The following is a 21,461-nucleotide window of genomic DNA, read 5'->3' as shown; positions in this document are numbered from 1 at the left end:
GAAGGTTTTGTTTGTTATCAGAGCTGCTCCTACTGAATTATGGAAGGGGGAGGAAAAGTAGTGTTAACGGGCTAAAATTCTGGCTAAACTGTCTAAAATCTCTAATGAGCGGTCGCCAATAAATTACAAGCTTTAGCAAGAGTTAGGCTTTTAAGCATTTATTAAGGAGAATAAGAATTTGGTAAAGAGAGAAAGAAAGGCCTACTTCATCTATCTATTAAAGGGAGAACGCATTTCTAGCTCTGCTCTCTGCCAGAGTCCACAGGAAAGAGACGATTCAGAGCGCCAGGCTCCCCCTTCTTCCTTTCACCAGCAAACGTCACTTCCTGACGCCAAAGAAAAGACGCATGGTCTTGCCCTCAGAGACGTTCATCTCATGGCACAGCTTTTCTACAATAAGTCTCCAGCAGGTGGTGTCATTCTAATCATTACAGTAGGAGGAATCAACCTTTTTGGGTTTTTGCAGGGCAATGAGGGTTAAGTGACTTGCCCGGGGTCACAGTAAGTAAGTGTCTAGTGTCTGAGGCTGGATTTGAACTCAGGTCCTCCTGAATCCAGGAATAGTGCTCTATCCACTGCGCCACCTAGCTGCCCCCTAGGAGGAATCAATCTTGAAGTGAAACAATGTTTTGGCTAATGGGAGGGAAAATGGGAGCTCTAGGTAAACAGATACCTGGATTGATATTAGTTACCTTTCAGAAAATGCTACATGCATGATTAATCACATCATTAAAACAAGTCCCATCCTTGAGAACAAGGAAAGAACCCTATATTACTAATTTGAAAATGGAGGTTTGTAGTCATTAAACTATAGGGTAAAGTTTACAGAGACAGTGAGTCCTTAATTCCAACTTCTGCAATTTAGCTTGCTTCATCATGAGGCTTTAGACTTGGGGCAAGAGTTGAGAAAGTGTATTTGTTATTTAGTCATGTCTGACTGTGATCCCATTTGGGGTTTTCTTGGCAAAGAAACTGGAGTGGTCTGCCATTTCCTTCTCCATCTCACATCTCATTTTACAGATGAGGACACTGAGGCAAAATGTTATTTTCCCAGTTACACAGTGTCTGAGACCTGACTTTAGGCCTGGCATTTTATCCACTCTGCTACCTAGCTGAAGCTATTTGCCACTTGATTAACTTAACTTTTGGGTTTGGGTTTGGTTTGGGGGGGGGGGTGCGCTTTAATAAGGAAAACCAAAAGCTTTAATAAGGATTTCTAGTTTAATTTTTTTTTTTTTGGACTGGTATGAAGATAGTATATAAGGTATGTGAAATGGCAAAACATGCTGTGTTGGCTAGAACAGAAAGTTTATTGTCAGGGAACAACTTGTCAGAAAATTTTAATTTGTTTATTAAAAGACATTTTCTAAAATTAAAAAAACCTCGATGGACTTTGAGTTGCAGACTAGAATTATTGGGTATGGAAATATATCTTTTATCTTTATCAGTTAATATGCTTTTTCTAAAATGTGCTAGCATGATTTAAGTTAAATGGGCTTGGTTTCATTGCGTTGGCAATGATAATCTGGTCTTTGGTTTTAGGCTAGGAAGTGGATTCAATGTATTGAATCATTTTCATCTGTTTCTTAATATTTTAACTCTGCAGCAGAGAGTCTCAACTTGGGGATACACATATCTCACCCAGGAAGTATAAAAAGATTGGAGGTATGGGGAATATTTGATAATGTTCTGTTGAAATTAATTGGTTTCTCATGCGAAAATGCGCATGGTAAATGCTAGAATTTACTTTTGTACTGAATAAGGGTTTACTGAAAACCTAAAAGCACAAGGATGAAAAAAACATCAGGAACCTCTGTTTAGAAGGAAGTATTACTACTGCAAATTATGTGGATTTTGGTCCACTTCTCTCAGCAGCCTTCATTAATTTGTCACCCTAATTCTAATCTGATTTATCAAAGAATGTTGCCATATGACTCCCAGAAAGAGTTGCAAGGTAATTAATTAGTGTCTAAGTATATTGGAATCTGATTCCACTTTAGGATAGACCTTGTTTTGGGGGGCGGGGTTTGAGGGACAATGGGGGTTAAGTGACATGCCCAGGGTCACATAGCTAGTAAGTGTCAAGTGTCTGAGGCTGGATTTGAACTCAGGTACTCCTGAATCCAGGGCTAGTGCTCTATCCACTGTGCCACCTAGCTGCCCCCCAGACCTTGTTTTTAAAAGCCATTTAAATAGGACAGGCCATGAGAAGTATAACAAGGTATATTAGTGGTTTGCAGAGGACAGAAGAGGGACATAATTTGCAAAGTTGTGAAAATGTCATGAGTAAGCAATCACGTTTTGGTCCAAGGGAAAGCTAGACTAAGCATCTGACAACAGCCCAATTCAGTTCCACCAAAATCTTTTGACTACAAGGTTGGATTTGGATCTCAAATACCCTTGTCCTTTAATCAAACTTGATACCAGCAGGCCTATAGGTGGTATGTTCTGGCTATAATCCTAGAATATATGAGCTAAAAGGGGCCTGGGGGAGAACTGGTGTCTGAACTTTCAACATTGTGGTAACTATATTTTAATATGCTTGTTTTCTTTTTAAATTCTGTGTATTTTAGGCATTTAAAGACATTCTGAGAAGGGGGCCATATACAAAAACAGTAAATCGTGCACACACACCCCTGCACCTGCTCATTTATTTTGTAACTGAGAAACACAGAGGGGGAAATGCCCAAATTTATGTAACTAGATACCATCTGCTGATTGTACTTTAAGCAGGACCACAATGAAAATTTACAAGAATTTCCTAAATTTTTTAAATGAGATAAAGAAAATAAGTGAATATGTTGGCTCCAGAAAAGATCACCCTGCTAGATTATCTGTTTAATTCTGGAAATAACATCTTAAATGAGGTTTTGTTTTTTGTTTTGAGTAGGGGGTTGGGGAAGGCCACAGGCACAAATTAATCAGGAGAATGTAATACTAATGTTCCTTTAGAGAAAGATTATCTCCACCCCCTTAATATCCCTAGTTTTTAAGACCCATTTCATGTGCAATCTTCTACATGAAATTTGCTAACCTTCCCAGCTGTTAGTGCCCTGCCTCAAGATAATCCTGTATCTATTCTCTGTGTGCACCTCCCCTGTGGAACAGAAGTTCTCTGGGGGCAGAAATTTTTGTTTTGTGTCTTCACTGACATGTAGTGGGTGCCTGATAAATGCTTGTTAATTGATGAGTAGAATTTCTGATGTGTAAAATATTGGGAATCACATTCGTTCAGAATCTATTTGACCTGGATATAAGGCCTTTCTCTAGCAAGAGGAGAGTGAGGGTGCAGAGGGCAGAGTACCCTCTGTTCTTCTTTCCTAGCAGTTCCTACAGGTGCATGCATTGAGTGTATGTGCCTGCTCCTGCACACGTTTTGAAGGATTGGGACAAAGTGATCAGTGTTTGAACAAAGGAATTGGGAAGAATTTCCAGTTTAGCTCGGCCGTTACTCCCCTAGTCCTGCTCCCTGGACGATAGCTAGAGAAAATAACCAGCATTATTCACCTCAAAGAATTCTTTGTAACCAGATCAATCGAGCACTGTTAACTCTAAGCCACTTCCCCAGACCCAGAAATGACTACCAAACAAAGTATGTCATTGTACTCCATACAAAGCAATGTTTTTAAACCTGCATTTCTGACCTTCTAGAGACTTCTGTAAGTCATTCCATCCTGTGTGCTAATTGATGGCTGCCAAGGATTGTGTTTTATTTTGTACATGGAAATGAATTTGTCCAGACTAATTTCTAAAACCAGTAGCCAATTACAGCTTCTGGTTGCATTAATGTGGGTAGCAATGCCATGGACCTTATCTGCTTATAAGAATAATATAAATCTGCCAGTTTATCAAGAATAGTCAACTCAAATATCCCTGCTAAATGGGGGAGGGGGGTTAATTCTAAGTTAGCAAAAGTAAAATGAACCTTTTTACACTCCAAGATTTTTTAGTTATTCCTATAGGTTGATTTGAGTTTTCTCAGCCTACTAGTATATCCCTATATCAGTTCCACATTTTAGAGCAGCAAAATAAGCCAGAGATGGGGGGGGCAAAGACTTTGGGGGTGCCAAAAGGTCCCCAGATCCCACAAAACTGGATAATCAGCACTTGAATAATCCGGAAAGTCACCTCTAAAGTCTCCACTGGAGTAAGTCTAGATAAAATTTCTCTACGTGTTATTTTTAAGCAGCCCCACTCTCAGGGACGTTAGCGAGCGAATTCGGCTCCTCCTTTTACAGATGAGGAAACATCCAAAGAAGCTGCTTAGTAGTAGAGCTGGACAAAGATAGAACGAAGTCTCCCAAATCCCAGCCCAGCACTCTCTGTCAGCTGGTGGCTGCCCTTCTCTAGAAGTAGCCTCAGTTCTTCTGTAGCACCTCAAAATCAGCACCATCACTGGGGGGCAGTGTCTTCTCCAAATCATGATGAAATCCCATATTCTAATTCCATGTTGCAGTGAGACTTAAGGACACAAGTAGATGAAGATGGAGAAGTTGGGAAGGAATAATAAAAGTTCTATCTGAGGATCAGATTCTGTAACCTTATATTGAAGTTTTGTGGTAGGTTCTTTCCAAGAAGCAGGTAGGTATCCTGTAATATGAAACAAGGAGCTGAAGCTTCTACTCCCAATCCCACATGTGCCAACCACCTTCTTCCCCTGGGCCACAGCAAAACAGATAGAAATCTGTATTTCTGCCTCACCCCAACCTGACAAATCCAGGGTATCCCCCAAATTTTAGTAGCTTAAAGTGCCATGTATGGTACCTGTTTTTTGTTTTTATTTAAGTATTGGTATCTTGGGGGAGGCGTTGTGGGGCAATTGGGATTAAGTGACTTGCCCGGGGTCACACAGCTAGTGTCAAGTGTCTGAGGCTGGATTTGAACTCAGGTCTTCCTGAATCCACGGCCAGTGCTTTATCCACTGCACCACCTAGCTGCCTCCAGTATTGGTATCTTTTACTCCAGACAACTACTTGGAATCCAAAGAAGACTAGCTCATGGTTTCCTCAGATTAATATGAGGTTATATTAACAAATGGTTATTTGAGCTATTTCCACTTTCTATAATGGAAAGAGAATAAAACAAGATGTGAGGCTCTGCTTTTCGTGATTTAATAAGAAAGGCCTGTCATTTTAAAGTGCATAGATTGGCCTGCAGTTGAATTACTTACCCTGGATGTTGAACTGTTTCAAACTTCCTCTGTAAGAGAAAAGAAGGGGGGGGGGGGGAATCTATGTTTACCACAAAGCCTTAGAATCAGAATTAAAAGGTACCTTAATAGGTCATTTAGGCTAACCTTATTTTATGGATAAGTAATAAAGCCAAAATGGGGAAATTACCTTGCCCAACATCATACAAGTGGTAAATAGTAATAAAGCCTGGGTCAAAACCCAGATTTTCTTCCAATGCCATTGCTTTTTCCAATATTCTATACTATCTCTTACAAAGTCATTTCTTATGTAATTAAGAAAGGAACTGGGGGGGGCGCCATTGAAGAGGTTTGAAAAAAGAAGAGCAGCTGATTTTCAGCCATACTTAATGAAAAAACATGAGGTTTCCTTGGCGAAGTGCATGCATATGGGGGAAATAGGTAGTTAAACCCATATATATTATTATAGGGCTCTCCAGAAAGGGAAGCCACAAAGCAAACCATTGGAATTTCTATAAGAGATAGAAGCTCTGTAGCTTAGCGGAAATAATGACAATTCACATTTCTGTAGCCCTTTGCAGTTCACAAAGCACTTTGTGAGACGGGAGTACAAGTTTGGAGGAGCAGAGCATCTGAGATGAAGTGATTTGCCCATCGTCCCCCATTAAGGAATAGAGCCAGGATCAAATAATTTAAGGGGGAAGACTCCTTATAGATCCTCTATTCTAACCTCATCAGATGTGTAAACTGGCCTCAAGGGAGGAAGTACCTTATAAGATTGGAACCCAGGACTCCAGACCTTCAGTTCTACAATTCCCAAATAACCAGTACTGTATGCATCTCCTCCCCCGCCCCACCCCCCAGCTGACTCTTTGCAGGTCTTTTTTTTTTTTTAATTCTCATCTGGAATAGTTCTACATGGAAAACAAGCAGGCTGGACAGAATGACCTCTTCAGGTTCTTTTCAACCCAAGTATTCTATTGGGGATGTGGGGAATCAAAACTTCTTACCTACATAAGGATACTAGTCTGCTCTGGTGCAGCTAGGTGCTGCAGTGGTTAGCCTAGAGACATCTTCCTGAGTTAAAATCTGTCCTGGGGGCAAGACAACCCCGTGCGCCTCAGTTTCTTTTATCTGTAAAATGAACTGGAGAAGAAAATGGCAAACCATTCCAGTATCTTTGCCAGGAAAGCCACAAATAGGGTCATGGATCAGGCAACAATGGTTTCCTCAAGTCTTTTGCCTTTCTAATTACATGATTCTGCAAACATCTAGCTTTTAATATAATAACTGCCAACATTTATATACTTCTAAGGTTTGTCAAGTGATGTTCTTTGATCCTTACAACCTTTTGAAATAGACTGCTATTATCCCACTTTGCAGATAAGCAAACTGAGGCAAAGGTTAAGTGACTTGCCCAGGATCAAATAGCTGGTAAGTATCTGAGGTTGGAATTTATAGTCAGTTGCTTCTTGATTTTCAAGTCCAACACTAACCATTACACCACCTAGCTGACTTTGGAAGGGTTTTCTAAATCGAACGTTGACTGTTTACTAGCTAAAGAAAACCTAGCTAATTTGCTCGTTTCTCACCTCCTACTTTTTCTACTCCAGCAATTAGCATCAGTGTTCATAATCTCAAGTATATGGCTCTCTTCCCTTTGCCCCCAAGAAGAGATTCCCAATGTGGCTTAAATCTCATCATGGTGTAGACCTACTTTCTTTTTGGAGGGGGGGAGTGGCAGGGCAATGAGGATTAAGTGACTTGCCCAGGGTCACACAGCTAGTAAGTGTCCAGTGTCTGAGGTCAGATTTGAACTCAAGTACTCCTGAATCCAAGGCCAGTGCTTCATCCACTGTGCCACCTAGCTGCCCAGACCTACTTTCTCATACATCTCTTTCACTTTGGATGACTGAGGCACTGGAAGGAAATCATGATTTCCTTAAATCACTTAGCTCTCTAAGTGTCACAAACACTTCATCTGAGGATTTGGGAGAGGACATGAGTAAGTGTTCATGCTTGACTTTTCTTGAGCTTGCAAATGGAGTTACAGCTGGAGAAGTATAACAGAAGAACACTAATGTTCCCTCAGATTCTGCATCATCATAATCCAAGGTGGGAAAAGGTAGTGGCTTGCTGGGTTTAACTTCTTGGTTCCTGGAGAAGCACGTGCTAAACCAAGAGGCAATATGATGTTGCCAAAAGCAGAAAATGGTTCTAGGTCTGCCATTAATTTCCTGTGTGGTGTTGACCAATTTGCTTCTCTTTGGACCTCACTTCCTTCTCTGGAAAAAAAAAAGATTGAATTATAATGTCCTTAATTTTTTGCAAAGGATCATAGACTTAGAGCTGAGAGCAACTCTAGAAGTCATCTATCTAGTCCTTTGTTTTACATATAAAGAGGGATTATTAACAGGGCAACTAAGTGGCAAAGTGGATAGAGTGCCTACCCTGGAGTCGGGGAGACTCATCTTCCTAAATTCAAATCTAGTCTCAGACACTTACTAGCTGTGTGGCCCTGGGCAAGCCACTTACCTGTGTTTGCTTCAGTTTCCTCACCTGTCAAATGAACTAGAGAAGGAAATGGCAAGCCACTCAGGTATCTTTGCAAGAAAACCCCAAATAAGGTCACCAGGAGTCAGATACGATGAACAATGACAAAAGTCAGTGGGGACACCAGTCCAGGGAGCAGGAGCCTTATATGAGCATACTTCTGGAACGGTGTGATGCCACAGAATTCAGGAAACATGGCTCCCCCACTCGGAGCATGCCAAACTATCCTGGGACTTGTCTCCTGTTGCTTACCATTAGTTGAAACAGCCTTTTTGGTTTGCAGCTGAACTGGTACGTCAATGGAGAAACTTGCTTTTGTTTCCTTCCTGCTTGGCCACAATATATAGAATGACTCTCTGAGCTCAGTACCCAAGAAAGGGCCTCTTCCTTATTGGCAGTAAGCATTAGGGAGTAGTCGCGAGATACCCTATCACACCCTGGAGAGCTGTATGCCCCTTTACTCCATGTCATCACACACTTCCAGAAGCAGGCTCATACAATGTGCAGGCTCCAGGACGTGGGCCCTCGTTGGCCAGGCGCCCCCCCCCCCCCCCCGCATTATGTAGAGATGAGGAAAACAAAGGAATGAAATGACTTGCCCATAGTCAAATTGGTACTAGGTACCAGAAATAGTATTTGGATTCTGGTTCTCTGACTGAATCAGTCACTCTTTTTTGGTTGCACCATAGTCCTCCCCCTTTCATCTCTGACTTTCCTAGCATTCTGAGAGTTGTTAGGAGGTGGACAGTTAAGAATACTTCTTATCTGACCTCAGTCTTAATTGTGGTAAGGTCAAAGGAATGAGCTTGGCTAATGTTTGAGGAGTTTTGGAAGGACCACGACCCCAGAGCAGCTAGTGGTGGGAATGAGGAATAAATGGATCACATGCTACCATTTCCATCTGCCTTTGTAGTCAGAGGGGAGGTGTTTGTCTTGCCGGTAACCGAGAACAAATGCAGAAGTGAGAGAATGAGGGCATCCATGATGCTGATCATGGCGAGCAGGAAAGCCCAACGGATGTACAGGCGCCAACGTTGTACTTATCTGTCTGGTCCCCGCACATGCGCTTTACCTCACTGGAGTCCCAGCCATCTGGGTAGACCAGACAGCCAATCATTAAACCTGTAGCTGCAAGAAAAAGAGAGAAATAAAGGGATAGTTAGAAATAAAGGATTTATTCCCACAGCTATTATTTCATTTGACATGGAAAATAGTATTCATTGTATACAAAATAGTATGCAAAATAGTATTCAAAATAGTATACATAGACCTTTCTGTCCCAGTTTTACAATGAGGAAACAAACTTATGGAGGTTTTCACCCACATCAAGTCTCACATCTCCAATTGCCTATTGGATATCTCAAACTGGATATCCTGTAGACATCTTAAACTCAGCAAGTCCTAAGCTGACCTCATTGTCTTTCCCCACCCCCACTTCTCCCTTTCCAAATTTTCCTATTACTGTTAAGGACACCAGTACCCCAGGCTAACCTGCCTTCCCATATCCAATCTGTTGCCAAGACCTATAGATCTTACCTTTACAACATCTCTCACATACACTCCCTTCTCTTCTCTCCTCTGATACTGTCACATCCCTGGGGCAGGCCCTCATCACCTCATATCTGAGCTATTAATAAGTATGTATTGGGGCAACTAGGTGGCACAGTGGATAAGGCACCGGCCCTGGATTCAGGAGGACCTGAGTTCAAATCTGGCCTCAGACACTTGGCACTTACTGGTTGTGTGACCCTGGACAAGTCACAATCTTCATTCCTCACTCCCCCTCCCCCCAAAAAGCATGTATTAAAGTCAAGAAGTGAATTTCAGGCATGATGGGGAAGATATTTGGGTGTGTGTTGGGGGGGAGACCTTTAAATGATTTAGTTTCTCTAAGTCTCATTTTCCTTGTTCATAAAATAGAGATATTTGTACTTCCTGCCTAGGAGGGTTGTTTTGAGGGTCAAAGGAAAAGTCCTTCCCAATGCCTTTAATTACCTCAAGCAAGTAACAACTTTCACTACTTCAAAAAGAAAACCCAGGGGTTAAATTGCCAGAAAGGAAGACGGTGCTTTTTGTAAAGCAGGCATTCAGCCTTCCTACCAAGATGGATGGATAAACAAAACACCACACACTCTCATACTATTGCAAAACCATAAAGTGACTCCTTCCCCCTCAAAAATGCTGTAAACTTCTCAACACCAAGGCAGGATAGTTTGTGAGTGTAACCAGAGATTGGCCAGAGATACCCATATCAATAGATGAGCAAGGACTCCCCTGAATGGTGGGAAACCCACAAGGGGAACTTGGACTATCACATGTATCAGCAACCAGTCCAGGTGCAGCAAGGCACACACTGAGATGACTCAGGCCTAGGGGTCCCCAGGTCTCTAGTACTTTGTCCTGAGATAACATAAAGGGCCCTAAAGATCCAGTACTGTGAACTTCAAGAATTCAAGGAAGCCTAACCCTAGGAGGAGAAAGTCAAAGCAGGAAGTCAGATGACCCAGGTGGAAACTAAGCAGAGAAGACCACCCCACCTAAAAAAATGCAGGAAGAGAGGAAGCCTGGACCTAGCAGAAAGCCCCAATTCAGGAATTAAAGCTAGAGAAATGAATAATCACAAATACTACTATAATGAATTATAATATTTCTAGAGATACTAAAAAATACAATAAAAAATAAGAGGGAGCTCTATAATAATTGCAAGGAGAAACTCAAAGAAAGAAAAATGAATTTTGCACCAGGACTATATGAATATCTAGAAAAAATAAAATGAGATATAAAAAATGAAATAAAAGATCTGGAGGAAATCATTGGAAGTATAATAAAGAGGTTAGAACACAAACCATACCCAAGTAACAGACTCTTTTAAAGTTAGAATAGAACAAAATTAATGACTAAAACACAACTAGAAAGATTGAAACAAAATCAAAAGAATGAAAAAATGGCAAGAAAAATGAAAGGTTTCATCTTTCAAAAACAACTAACCTAGAAAGCTGTCAAGAAGAGGCAATTTGAAAATCATCAGCCTCCTTAAAAACCATGATTTTAAAAGATCCTGGACATTATATTTCAAGAAATCATAAATGAAAAGTGTCCAGACCTATTAGAACCAGAAGACAAAGTAAAAATAGAGTCTACCCCCTGAGAGAAACCCCGACAAAGGATAATTCCTAGGAAAGACATAGCCAAAATATCGAGCTTCAGTGTCAAATAAAAAAATATTGTAATCATCCAGAAAGAAATAGTTCAAGTATCATGGTTTGTTGATTGATTGTCGGTTTTTTCTTCTCAAAGAGGACCAAAATGACATCACTGTTGGAGTCAAGGTACAGTGGTGTCTGACTGATGCTCAGAATACTTAGCCACAGGTCAGGCACAAATAGTCTATATGAACATTTGGAGTGGTGATGTCTCTAAATTTGCACATTTCACATACTGCAATTCTGCTTTGCTCAGAGCGTGGCACCTCCTTTGATCTGGGCGTGCCATGCTGAGTGGTCTTTTGCCAGTGTCTCCAATTTCACACAATTGATTCCAAAGTTCTTCAGAGAGACCTTGAGAGTGTCCTTGTATCCTTCTTCTGACCTCCATATGAGCACTTACCTTGTGTGAGTTCTCTATAAAATAATCTTTCAAGCAAACATGTGTTTGGCATTTGAAGAATGTGGCCAGCTACATAGATGATAAGGTTGATGCATGCATTGCCAGAGCTAACTCAGTGTTTGGGAGGTTCCCAAAAAAAGTGTGGGAAAGAAGAGGCGTTAAATGGCTTACCAAAGTGAAGGTCTACAGAGTCATTTTGCTGACCTCATTGTTGTATGCCTGTGAAACCTGGACAGTGACATGCCAGGAAACTAAATTGCATCCATTTTAATTGTCTTAGGAAGATTCTGAAGATCACTTGACAAGATAAGGTACCAGACACTGAGGTCCTTTCTAGAGCTGAAAAGCCAAACATTTCAGCTCTACTGCAGAGAATGCAAGTACCAAGGTACCACAGTCAGGATCACACAAAACCTAACAGCTTGGTTGTGAAAGAGAGTGTGAACTTGTATGCGATTTGACTCTTAGGGTATCTCTTAAAATATAGAAATGACTTGTGGGAAATACACGATCCTAAGTATCTTCAGGGCCTAAACATAAGCCAAACTCCTAAACAGAATTCTTTTTGAAAGGAAAAATACGCATAAGTATGTATTGAAAAATAACACCAAATTATAGGCTACATATGGGTTTTTTACGAGGTAAAATTGTAGAAAAGTGCAGTTATTTTAAATCCCAGGATGTCAAAACAGAAGAGATTTTAGAACTTCTCTTCTTGCTATTCCACAATTCCTCCTCTTGCTCCTTCCCCACCCCTCCCTGCTGTGTTTGACCTCCTTTGCCTAGGCCCCAACATCAGTTGTCTACAGGCAGCAGTGCATAGAATGCTGGGCCTGGAGCCAGGAAGACCTGAGTTCAAATCCAGTCTTAGATACTTACTATGTGAACCAGGGCAAGTCTCTTAACCCTGTTTGCCTCAGTTTCCTTAACTGAAAAATAGGGCTAATAATAGCACCTACGGTTGTGAGAATCAAATGAGATAATTACAAAACATTTAGCACAGTTCCTGACATATTGTAAATACCATATAAATATTAGTTGTTAGTGTTTAGCACAGTACCTCACATTCAGCAGGCATTTAATAAATGCTTATTCACTCCTTTCCCTCCATCCCTCCCCATTGCTGCTTTACTTCTTAGAGATGCAGAATGTAGACTATTTCATGCATAGGTCTAGCTAGAGATGCCAACCCCAACCATCTGGCATAAGCAGCTCAGTCATCTCTTGGACTGCCCATACTCCCCAGGAAAAAGACCGACCTGGGGAAGGTGTACCAATATGATAGAGGTGGCTGGATATAATGTAGTCTGTGCTGAAGAAGAGAAGTCTTAGAAGGAACATGACATCTGTCTTTAAGAGTATGAAGGACAGGGCAGCTAGGTAGTACAATGGATAGAGCACCGGCCCTGGATTCAGGGGGACCTGAGTTCAAATACGGCCTCAGACATTTGACACTGGCTGTGTGACCCTGGGCAAGTCACTTAACCCCAATTGCCTCACCAAAAAATAAAAGCATGAAGGATTGTGATATGGAAGAGATATTATACTTGTCTTCCTTGGTCCTAAAAGACAAAACCAGGACCAATAGGTGGGAGTGTGAGAGAATGGAAAAAGTGGTAGATGCAGTTTCAGGGGACCTGTGTTCAAATTCTTGCTCTCCCACTCACTACCTGTTTGACCTGGGGCAAGCTACTTGATGTTCCCAGTTTTCAGATTCCTCATGTATAAAATGAGGGAATAGGATTGAATGCCCTTCAAGATCCCTTTCTGCTCTCAGTCTATAAATTATAGGGAAGCTGTTGGTAAGAAGAAAAAGAAAAACAATCAGAGCTGTCCCCAAAGTGAAATGGACTGCCTTAGGAGGTAGTGCCTAGGGGGCAGATAGATGGTACAATGGATAGAACACTGGGCCTAGAGTCAGGAAGACCTGATTTCAAATCTGGCCTCAGTTACTTTTATTAGCTGCGTGACTCTGGGCAAATCACTTAACCTTATTTGCCTCAGTTTCCTCATCTGTGAAATGAGCTGGAGGAGGAAATGGCAAACCACTACAGGATCTCTGACAAGAAAACCCCAAATGGGGTCACAAAGAGTTGGGCATGACAAGAACAGCAGCAGGAGTTAGTGCATTTCCCAACACCAAGGGTGGTTCAGCTTAGAGCCTGGATAACTACTACGTATAGAAAGGAGTTATATTTTGGTTTGGGTTGGACAAAATGATCCCTGAGGGCCTGGTAGCTCTAGAGGTCACTTTGGTTTTTATCAATCTAGCATCATGTATTGAGCAACTAATTTGCCAACCCTGGGTGGTATGAGAAAAACCAAAGAAGATACATGGGTAATGCCCTCTAGGAAAAAAAAGTCTACTTGGAGAGTTGAGACCTAAACACTAAATGACTAGGGAACAGGGTAAAGTGCCCTGGCCTAGGGGTCAGGAATCCTGCGTTCGTGTCCTGGTTCTACTTACTGTATATTTTGGACAAGTTACATCCTCTCTCTGAGTCTCAGGCCCTGGGAGTGCAAGGATCTTTATCTGTAGATTTCAGATGAAGAAACAGAGGTTCAGAGAGGGGAGGTGTCTTAGCAAATGCAAACAGCTAGTGAGTGGCAGAGTTGGTACTCAGTGAATGGTACAGACGGGCAAAGGTATAGGAGTTTGGAAGAGGGATTGAGCCCTGTGTGCTGGGGTTATCAAGAAAGGTTCATAGAAATAATGGGGCTTTAAGAAAGATAGAAGGATTTGGAGAGATTTTTTTTTAGTGACCAGGGAAACCTCCTTATGCTAATTGAGTTTAGTCCAACTAAAGATGAATGCAGGCCCCAACAACCTTGCCTCTGGAGCACACTTCCTCCACTCCCTCTCCCTTCATCCGTGCCTGATACTTTTCCCCTTCTCCTTTCCCCCATTGTGTGGAATCTGATGCCACCTACCTCCTTCTCCCTCATCAATATTTCACAGAGCACAGCCCAGCTAGCTCTGGTTTAGTGTTTCCTCCCACCAACCCAAATTGAATCTACCTCTTTTCCCTTCCACAAAGCTCCATCCATGTTTCCCAATCCTGTCAGCTGAGCAGAGCTAGGATAGGGTTCCTGCTCTGCCCCTCCCCCATGGTTACCACTGTCCAGCTTCCTCCTTTCCTTCCATGGTAATATGTAGGGCCTCATATACAGCCCAATATATACTACATGGCCATAGGGGAGTACATTGGATTTGGAGTCAGAAGATCTGGGTTTGAATCCTAGTTCTGTTGCTTACTGAGCTGTGTGGGCTTGGACGAGTCCCTTCCTTTTTCTGGGCCTCGGTTCATTCATCTGTAACTTGAGGGAGTTGGACTGGATGACCTCTAAGATCATGACCCTCAAAGCCCTCAGGGTCCCCTGACTTCAGCTGGATGCTCCAACCTAAGTCTTCTCACACACTGAGAAGGTACAAATTCTCATTCGACCCCCATCTCATCCTTCCTCAGCACCCAAGTATCATGTTCTCACTTGGTAACTATGTTGACTCACATTAAAGCAGGATTAGCCGTGGGCACAATAGTGATGAAATTTAGTTTTGGTGCCCAGAATCTCCCCCTTTCATGGCCCTCATGTTCCCCAGATCCCTCCAAACATAGATAAAACTAATCCAATATAGTCATTTATAGTATAGGCATAGGTATTTAAAATACTACTCCCACCCCTATAGGTATTCACATTTTAAAAGAGACTGAGGGGGCAGCTAGGTGGGGTAGTGGATAAAGCACCGGCCCTGGATTCAGGCAGACCTGAGTTCAAATCTGAACTCAGACACTTGACACTAGCTGTGTGACCCTGGGCAAGTCACTTAACCCTCATTGCCTCACAAAAAGAAAAAAAAAGAGAGACTGAGGAAGAAGATGATGCTCAGGAATGTCAGGAACACTAATTAGAAGATATCTAGGAAGACTGAGTTCTATCCCCAACTCTGGCACTAATTAACTGTGTGAATTAGGGCAAATCAAATAACCTCTCTGGAAATCAGTTTCCTTATCTGTGAAAGAGAAGGATGGCCCATTTTATCTCCAAGGGTGCCCTCTATATCTAACTTTCTGTGACCCAATATACAGGGAACCAGTCTCAAAAATCTCTGGTAGGATAATAGCTGGCCACTTTACTGTTCCTTTTTTTTTTTTGGTGAGGCAATTGGGGTTAAGTGACTTGCCCAGGGTCACACAGCTAGTAAGTGTTAAGTGTCTGAGGCAGGACTTGAACTCAGGTACTCCTGACTCCAGGGCTGGTACTCTATCCACAGCACCACCTAGCTGCCCCCTTTACTATTCCTTTTGAGGTAACCACCATCCTTCCAGATATTCAAGCTCACTACCAAAGAAACATCCTCCACTCTTCACTCTTCCTATCTTATCCAATCAGCCACCAAGACTTGCTTCTACCTCCACAACATCTCTTCCATCCTTCCCTGACTCTCTATTTACAGGACCACCATCTTAGTTCAGGCCCTTAGCAATTGGACCACTGCTCAGTCTTCCTCCTTCCATTCTCTCCTTACTCTGAACTATCCTCTACCTGCTGCCAAAATAATCTTCCTAAAGCACAGATCTGATTATTTCCCTCCCTGACCCAAGAATCTTCCATGGCTCCCTATTGCTTATAGGATAAAAATATGATCTCTTCACCTTGATATTTAAAGCCCTTTACAGTCTGGCTCCAGCCTCCCTTCCCAAACTGATTTCACATTATTCCAGACAAATTGGCCTCCTAACTCTTTCTCAAATTTGACAATTCATTTCTCACCTCTATGCCTCGATACAGGCTCTCCCCTGTTCCTTCCTACAATCCCTCTTCGCCAATGACTTTCAGAATCCTTAGCTTTCTTTGAGGCTCAGTTGAGGTACTTCCTCCCACTGTAAGTTTTTTCTGATTTTCCCCTAGTTAATCTTAATTCTAGTGCCTTCCCTCAATTAATTATTTCCTGTTTATCCTGAATATAGCTTACTTTGTACATAATTGTATGTTGTCTCTCCCGTTTTTTCTGATCTCCCCCTTTTGACTGTAAGTTTTTCAAAAGCAGGAACTGTCTTTTGCCTCTTTTTGTATCCCCAGAACTTAGCACAGTGTCTGGCACATAGTAGGTGCTTAATACATGTTTACTCATTGGTTAAAATAACAGCTAGCATTTATATGCTAAGATTTGCAAAATGCTTTAAATATATTCTCATTTAATCTTCACAGCAATCCCACAAAGTAGGTGCCATTATCCTTATTTTGTAGATGAGGAAACTGAGGCCACTGGAGGTTATGTGACTTGCTCATAATCACATGGGCTATGTCTTTGGGCTAAAATTAAAATTCAGCTCTTCTTGATTCCAACTCCAGCTCTCTATCCACGTGCCTCTCTTGATGTCCTCTCTCTCCTCAAACTATGTTCTACTTATTTATCTGGGTACATGTTGTATTCCACTTGGAGAATATAAGTTTCTTGAGGGCAGGAACTATTTTTTGTTTTGTAAACCCAATGCCTAGCTTTGCACATTGAAGCCTGTGATGTGGGGACTAGAACTACCTCTACAGAAACTGGAAACCTTCTAGTCTTAGAGAACTGCTAGAGACCCACAGAGATCACATTCAACTCCTGTGATGCTTGAACTGAAGAGTCTCAGATCCAAAGCCAGCATCATCCACTACCCTATCCCTTCTCTCACCTTTCATATAGCAGGTGCTTAATAAATGTTTCTTGGGGCAGCTAGGTGGCGCAATGGATAAGGCACTAGCCTTGGATTCAGGAGGACCTGAGTTCAAACTCAGCCTCAGACACTTACTAGCTGTGTGACCCTGGGCAAGTCACTTAAACCCCATTGCCCTGAAAAAAAACAAAAAACAAAAAAACAAAAAAAAAATAAATGTTTCTTGCATTGAACTTAATTTCCTCGAAGCAACCCTGTGAAACAACAATCTTTAAATGTCCTCCCAGCCTTAAATCCTGTTATCTTTTTTGGGGGGTGGGGCAATGAGGATTAAGTGAATTGCCCGGGTCACACAGCCTAGTAAGTATCAAGTGTCTGAGCCGTATTTGAACTCAGGTCCTCCTGAATCCAGGGGCCAGTGGCTTTATCCACTGTGCCACCTAGCTGCCCCCTTGAATCCTGTTATCTTAATGGGTGAAACACTATGGTAGCATTTCTGCACTGAGGTACCGGGTTGGGGGAGATATTTTGAGAAGAAGAGCTTCCCGGTGCCCCTAGAATTATACCTTGTAGATGACCCTGTCTATTTGATTTATGCAGAGGCAACCAAGTGGCACAGTGAATAAATTGCTTGGACCTGGAAAAAGTGAATTCAACTATGGCCTCAGATGCTTATTAGCTGTGTGACCCTGGACAAGTCACTTGACCTCTATTTCCTTCTGTTTCCTCAAGTATAAAAGGGAATAATAATAGCACCGTGGCTGGCACATAGTAGGCACTTAATAAATGCTTGCTTTCTCCCTTCTTTCTTACCTTCTTTCCTTTTTTCCTTTCTTCTCTCTGCTAGGATAAGGCATCCTAGGTGTATCAACCAGAGGTTGCCCTCCTCTGCCCCTCGACCCAGCTCCAACACAGTATGATCCCTCCTTCCCTTCTTTGGGCATCAAATTTGCTAAGGCCCAAACTCATTTGCTACAAAAATTACCACCAAACTCCAAAGCCATAATCACCCTTTCTCTGTCTCTATCTTTGCTTCTTTTTCCTAGACATTGCCCCTTTCCCATAACAGGCCTTCCCATAGTGATGTAAGCCTGTTCATGAAAGTTCTTCACCACTATACAGAAAGAGAAAGTGTGACAGCATCACTGATTCATTTTCATCTCGGACCTGCTAGCTACTTTCTACTTCATCTTCTATCACTGGTTAATTTTCTTGACTAAGATATTCAAGACTGGTCCACTATTCTTTATATTCTTCCATTTTAGATAAAGCATCTATATCTGGAGTTCATAATAATAGCTAACATGCAAGGAGTCATCTTCATACTCCAAATAAGAAAGCAATGGCACAGGAGTTACTATGCCCTTGATATCATAGGGCAAGTGGGGAGGGTCCTGTGCCACCCAGGGGGAGCAGGAAGATCAGGGGCCAATTCAGGGGCCAATGAGACTTCGCCTAAGAGTGAAGCCAAGGGAGAAGAGAAAACCCTTACCCCAGCAGAGTAGCCCATCACTTTCTATAATTCACTAGCTGGTCAGGGGCCTCCTACCAGTTTTAGCTCTCCCCCAACTTCTCTCTGAAGCCCAAAATACCTTGAGCCAAGTCCAGAGCCTTCCATCCCATACTTAGAGCAGTGGCTTCAACAGCAAACCCCTCAGATGGAAGACACTCTGAGACACATTCACAATACTCAAAGAATCCGTGTGTCAGATCTTCTCCCAGAGCAGATTTTTGGGGGGGGGTGGGTGGGAAGGAAAGGACTTGGAAGGCAGAGGACACCTGAGATAGTGAGAGGCAAGAAGGAAAAGGCACTGTTTTCAGTGAGGCTCAGGAGGCCCCAAATAAACATTCTGGATCTTATCCTTTTGCTGAGGGCTAGCCTTGAACAGGGGAGAGCAATGTCCTTTCTTCTGTAGCTCCACAAAAGACCTTGACTTCTTTTTGGGGTGAGTGAGTATGTGTGTGTGTGTGTGTATGTGTGTCTGTGTGTCTGTGCTGATGTCATAGAGAAGGCACTAGTCTGGGAGTCAGTCAGAAGACTTGGGTTCCAGTCCCAACTTTGCCATTAATTAATGTTTTGACCATGGGTAAGTCATTTCCCTTCTCTGAGCTTCACTTGCCTCATTTCAATAGAATAGGAGTTCATCGAGGATATGACTGTTAACCTTTGTCTTTGTAGTTCCAAGGCCCCGTATATGGGAGGCACTTAATAAATGTTTGAGTGATAAAATGAGGAAACCAGACCACATGTTTTCTAAGGTCCCTTGCAGCTCTAACTTCTTCAGTCAGGAACTCCTAGTGGTATAATAATCAAACAGTTTAAAGTTTAAGAAATGCTTTCCTCACAAGAACACTGCAAGACAATTAGTTCAAGTATAATTCCGTTTTTAACAGATAATAAATGACAGCACAGAGAGGAAAAATGACTTGCCTGTTGACATTCAGTAACTGAGTAATTGAGCTAGTGTCTAGCAGAGTCCCTGGCATTTAGTAGGCACTTAAGAAATACTTGTTGATTAAAGCTAGGGATTTGAATGAGAATCCTAATGCTGTTTAAAATTGTCCCTCCCTGCATAGGATTACTGCCTCCAAGTCTCAGGAGTGGAACCTCTAACATGACCATAGATGCAATGACCCAGACTCCCTCCCACCATGGAGTAAGGTGCCCCCAGCTGCCCCCTCCCCTGCCCCCTCACCAGCTGCCAGCTGCATCCAGGCACAGATCTTGTAGACAGTAGGCTGTGTTGCAGACAAAAAGAGCCGCTGAAGCAGATGGTGGAGCCAATGATGAGAAACATCAGCAACAGCCACAAAGAACATGGCATGTCTTAAAGGACCAGGGGTATGGGTCTTGATTCCAGGGGGCTGCCCTTGCAAATAAGCTCTGAAGTCAGCATTGCCCACACAGTGGGAGAAGAGGCCAAGTAGCCAGCCTGGGGTGTGTTGATACTGTCTCACCAATCAGTAGGGTTGAATAAACAAAGCCATGACCAGAAACAGAGAAGCATATAGTGAGGGTACCCCACATGACCCCCACTGCCCGGGCCATTCCGAACATAGTTAGTGTGGTAGAGATCTTGGCTGCCTCTTGGGCAGGCAGCAGCTTCGTCATGGAACGTAGGTAGAGAGGGGGAACCTACAGGAGAGAGACTGAGGGGTATCTTCAGGACCAGAGCCAAGGATTGAGCCCACGCCCCTGGCCTGGGTTAGGGAAAGCTCAAGGGTGAGTTGTGGAGTAGAGCAGGGAGATGGCCATGGGAGGTTCCACTCTAGGCATAGCTATCGGCGGGGTAGAAGAGGCAGACAGTCATAGGGTTTCAGCAGGGGAGATTGTCCTGGTTTCCTGTGCCGATCCTCCTGTTATACGTCTTCTCCTAGGCCCAGCTGGGTCTGCTTTTCCCCAGCGCGTATCTCCCCACCTCTGCCCCGGCCCTCTTCTCCGCCCTCCTTGCTGCTCCTCCTTCGTCCCCGCCCCCGCCCCAATCCTCAACCTCGGCTCCGCCTTCAGACTTGACCTCGGTTTCAGCACCACGGCCAGTGCCCAACAGCTTTCAGGTCGGTGGACACGGGCAGGAGGGGCTAGAGTGGAGAGTTATGGGTAGGTAGGAGGACCTGACAGAGGGTGGGAGGAACTGGCCAGTGGGAAAGAAAAGGGGAGGGGGGAGTGTTTGCTGAATTGGTTCTGGATCTGGAAAGGGAGTCCCCATCCCATTCAGCGTCCCAAGAGATTTATTCTGGGGAGTCCTGTGCTGACACTTCCCACATGCAACACCTATCTCCCCTTTCCGCGGCCAATCCTGAGTGAGTTGATTTAGCAACAACTGGGGAGAATGAGACTGGAACCTGTTTCCTACTCCCCACCCTTCCTTCCCTTTAAAGCAATAGCAAAGCTTCCCTAGACCACGAGGAGCACTGTACCGTCTTGAAATCATCTCCCCTTTTCTTCTTGAAGCAGCGAATCTTCTGAGAGTCGGCACTATTTTCTAATCACTCCTTCTAGGTCCCTGGTTTTCTGTTCTCCCTTTGAAGATGACCTCCTTTCTGCTGCTCAATCTTCCAGTTTCTTTCCCTCACTCTAAAGGAGATTAAAGGCAGCATACAACGCAAGTGCTTGGATGATAGGTTCATCTGATCTCAGAGCTTTCTATAATCCTCTTACGAATTTGTCATTTTCTAATGTGGATTGTTTTTATTTCTCTTTTTTTTCATTTCTCTGAGTAGACTGTAAGCTCCCCGAGAGCAGAGTCTTATTCATTTTTTTAAAATCTTCCTCAGCACCTAGCACGCTACCATGCACAGGGTACAACTTTTTGTTAAATTGAGGGACTCAGTTTCCTCATCTGTAATATGAAGGATTGAACTAAGTGATTTCTATCTAGGGTGCCTTTCAGCTTGAAATCCTATGATCACATGAATGTTGAATGGATAAGTCTAAGGCTTAATATGATCTCTAGCATATTCCTAAATGACTCTTGAATATCCATACCACT

At 42.8% G+C, this 21,461-nt stretch overlaps 1 protein-coding gene across 1 annotated transcript; it reads right to left on the bottom strand.

Moving 5' to 3' along the window:
- Nucleotides 1-8,583: 8,583 nt before the first annotated feature.
- Nucleotides 8,584-20,535, bottom strand: LHFPL5 (LHFPL tetraspan subfamily member 5). The gene is given in 12 exon segments (XM_043999657.1): nucleotides 8,584-8,610; nucleotides 8,612-8,661; nucleotides 8,664-8,720; nucleotides 8,723-8,830; nucleotides 19,668-19,731; nucleotides 19,734-19,769; nucleotides 19,771-19,811; nucleotides 19,814-19,934; nucleotides 19,936-19,965; nucleotides 19,967-20,017; nucleotides 20,019-20,042; nucleotides 20,045-20,535. Coding segments are annotated over 12 exon segments (648 nt in total). The 5' UTR covers nucleotides 20,084-20,535.
- Between the last annotated feature and the right edge of the window lie 926 nt (nucleotides 20,536-21,461).

Source organism: Dromiciops gliroides, chromosome 4 (assembly GCF_019393635.1).
Source record: "Dromiciops gliroides isolate mDroGli1 chromosome 4, mDroGli1.pri, whole genome shotgun sequence".
Classification (NCBI taxonomy): Eukaryota; Metazoa; Chordata; class Mammalia; order Microbiotheria; family Microbiotheriidae; genus Dromiciops; species Dromiciops gliroides.
This window is presented reverse-complemented; position numbering and strand designations above follow the sequence as displayed.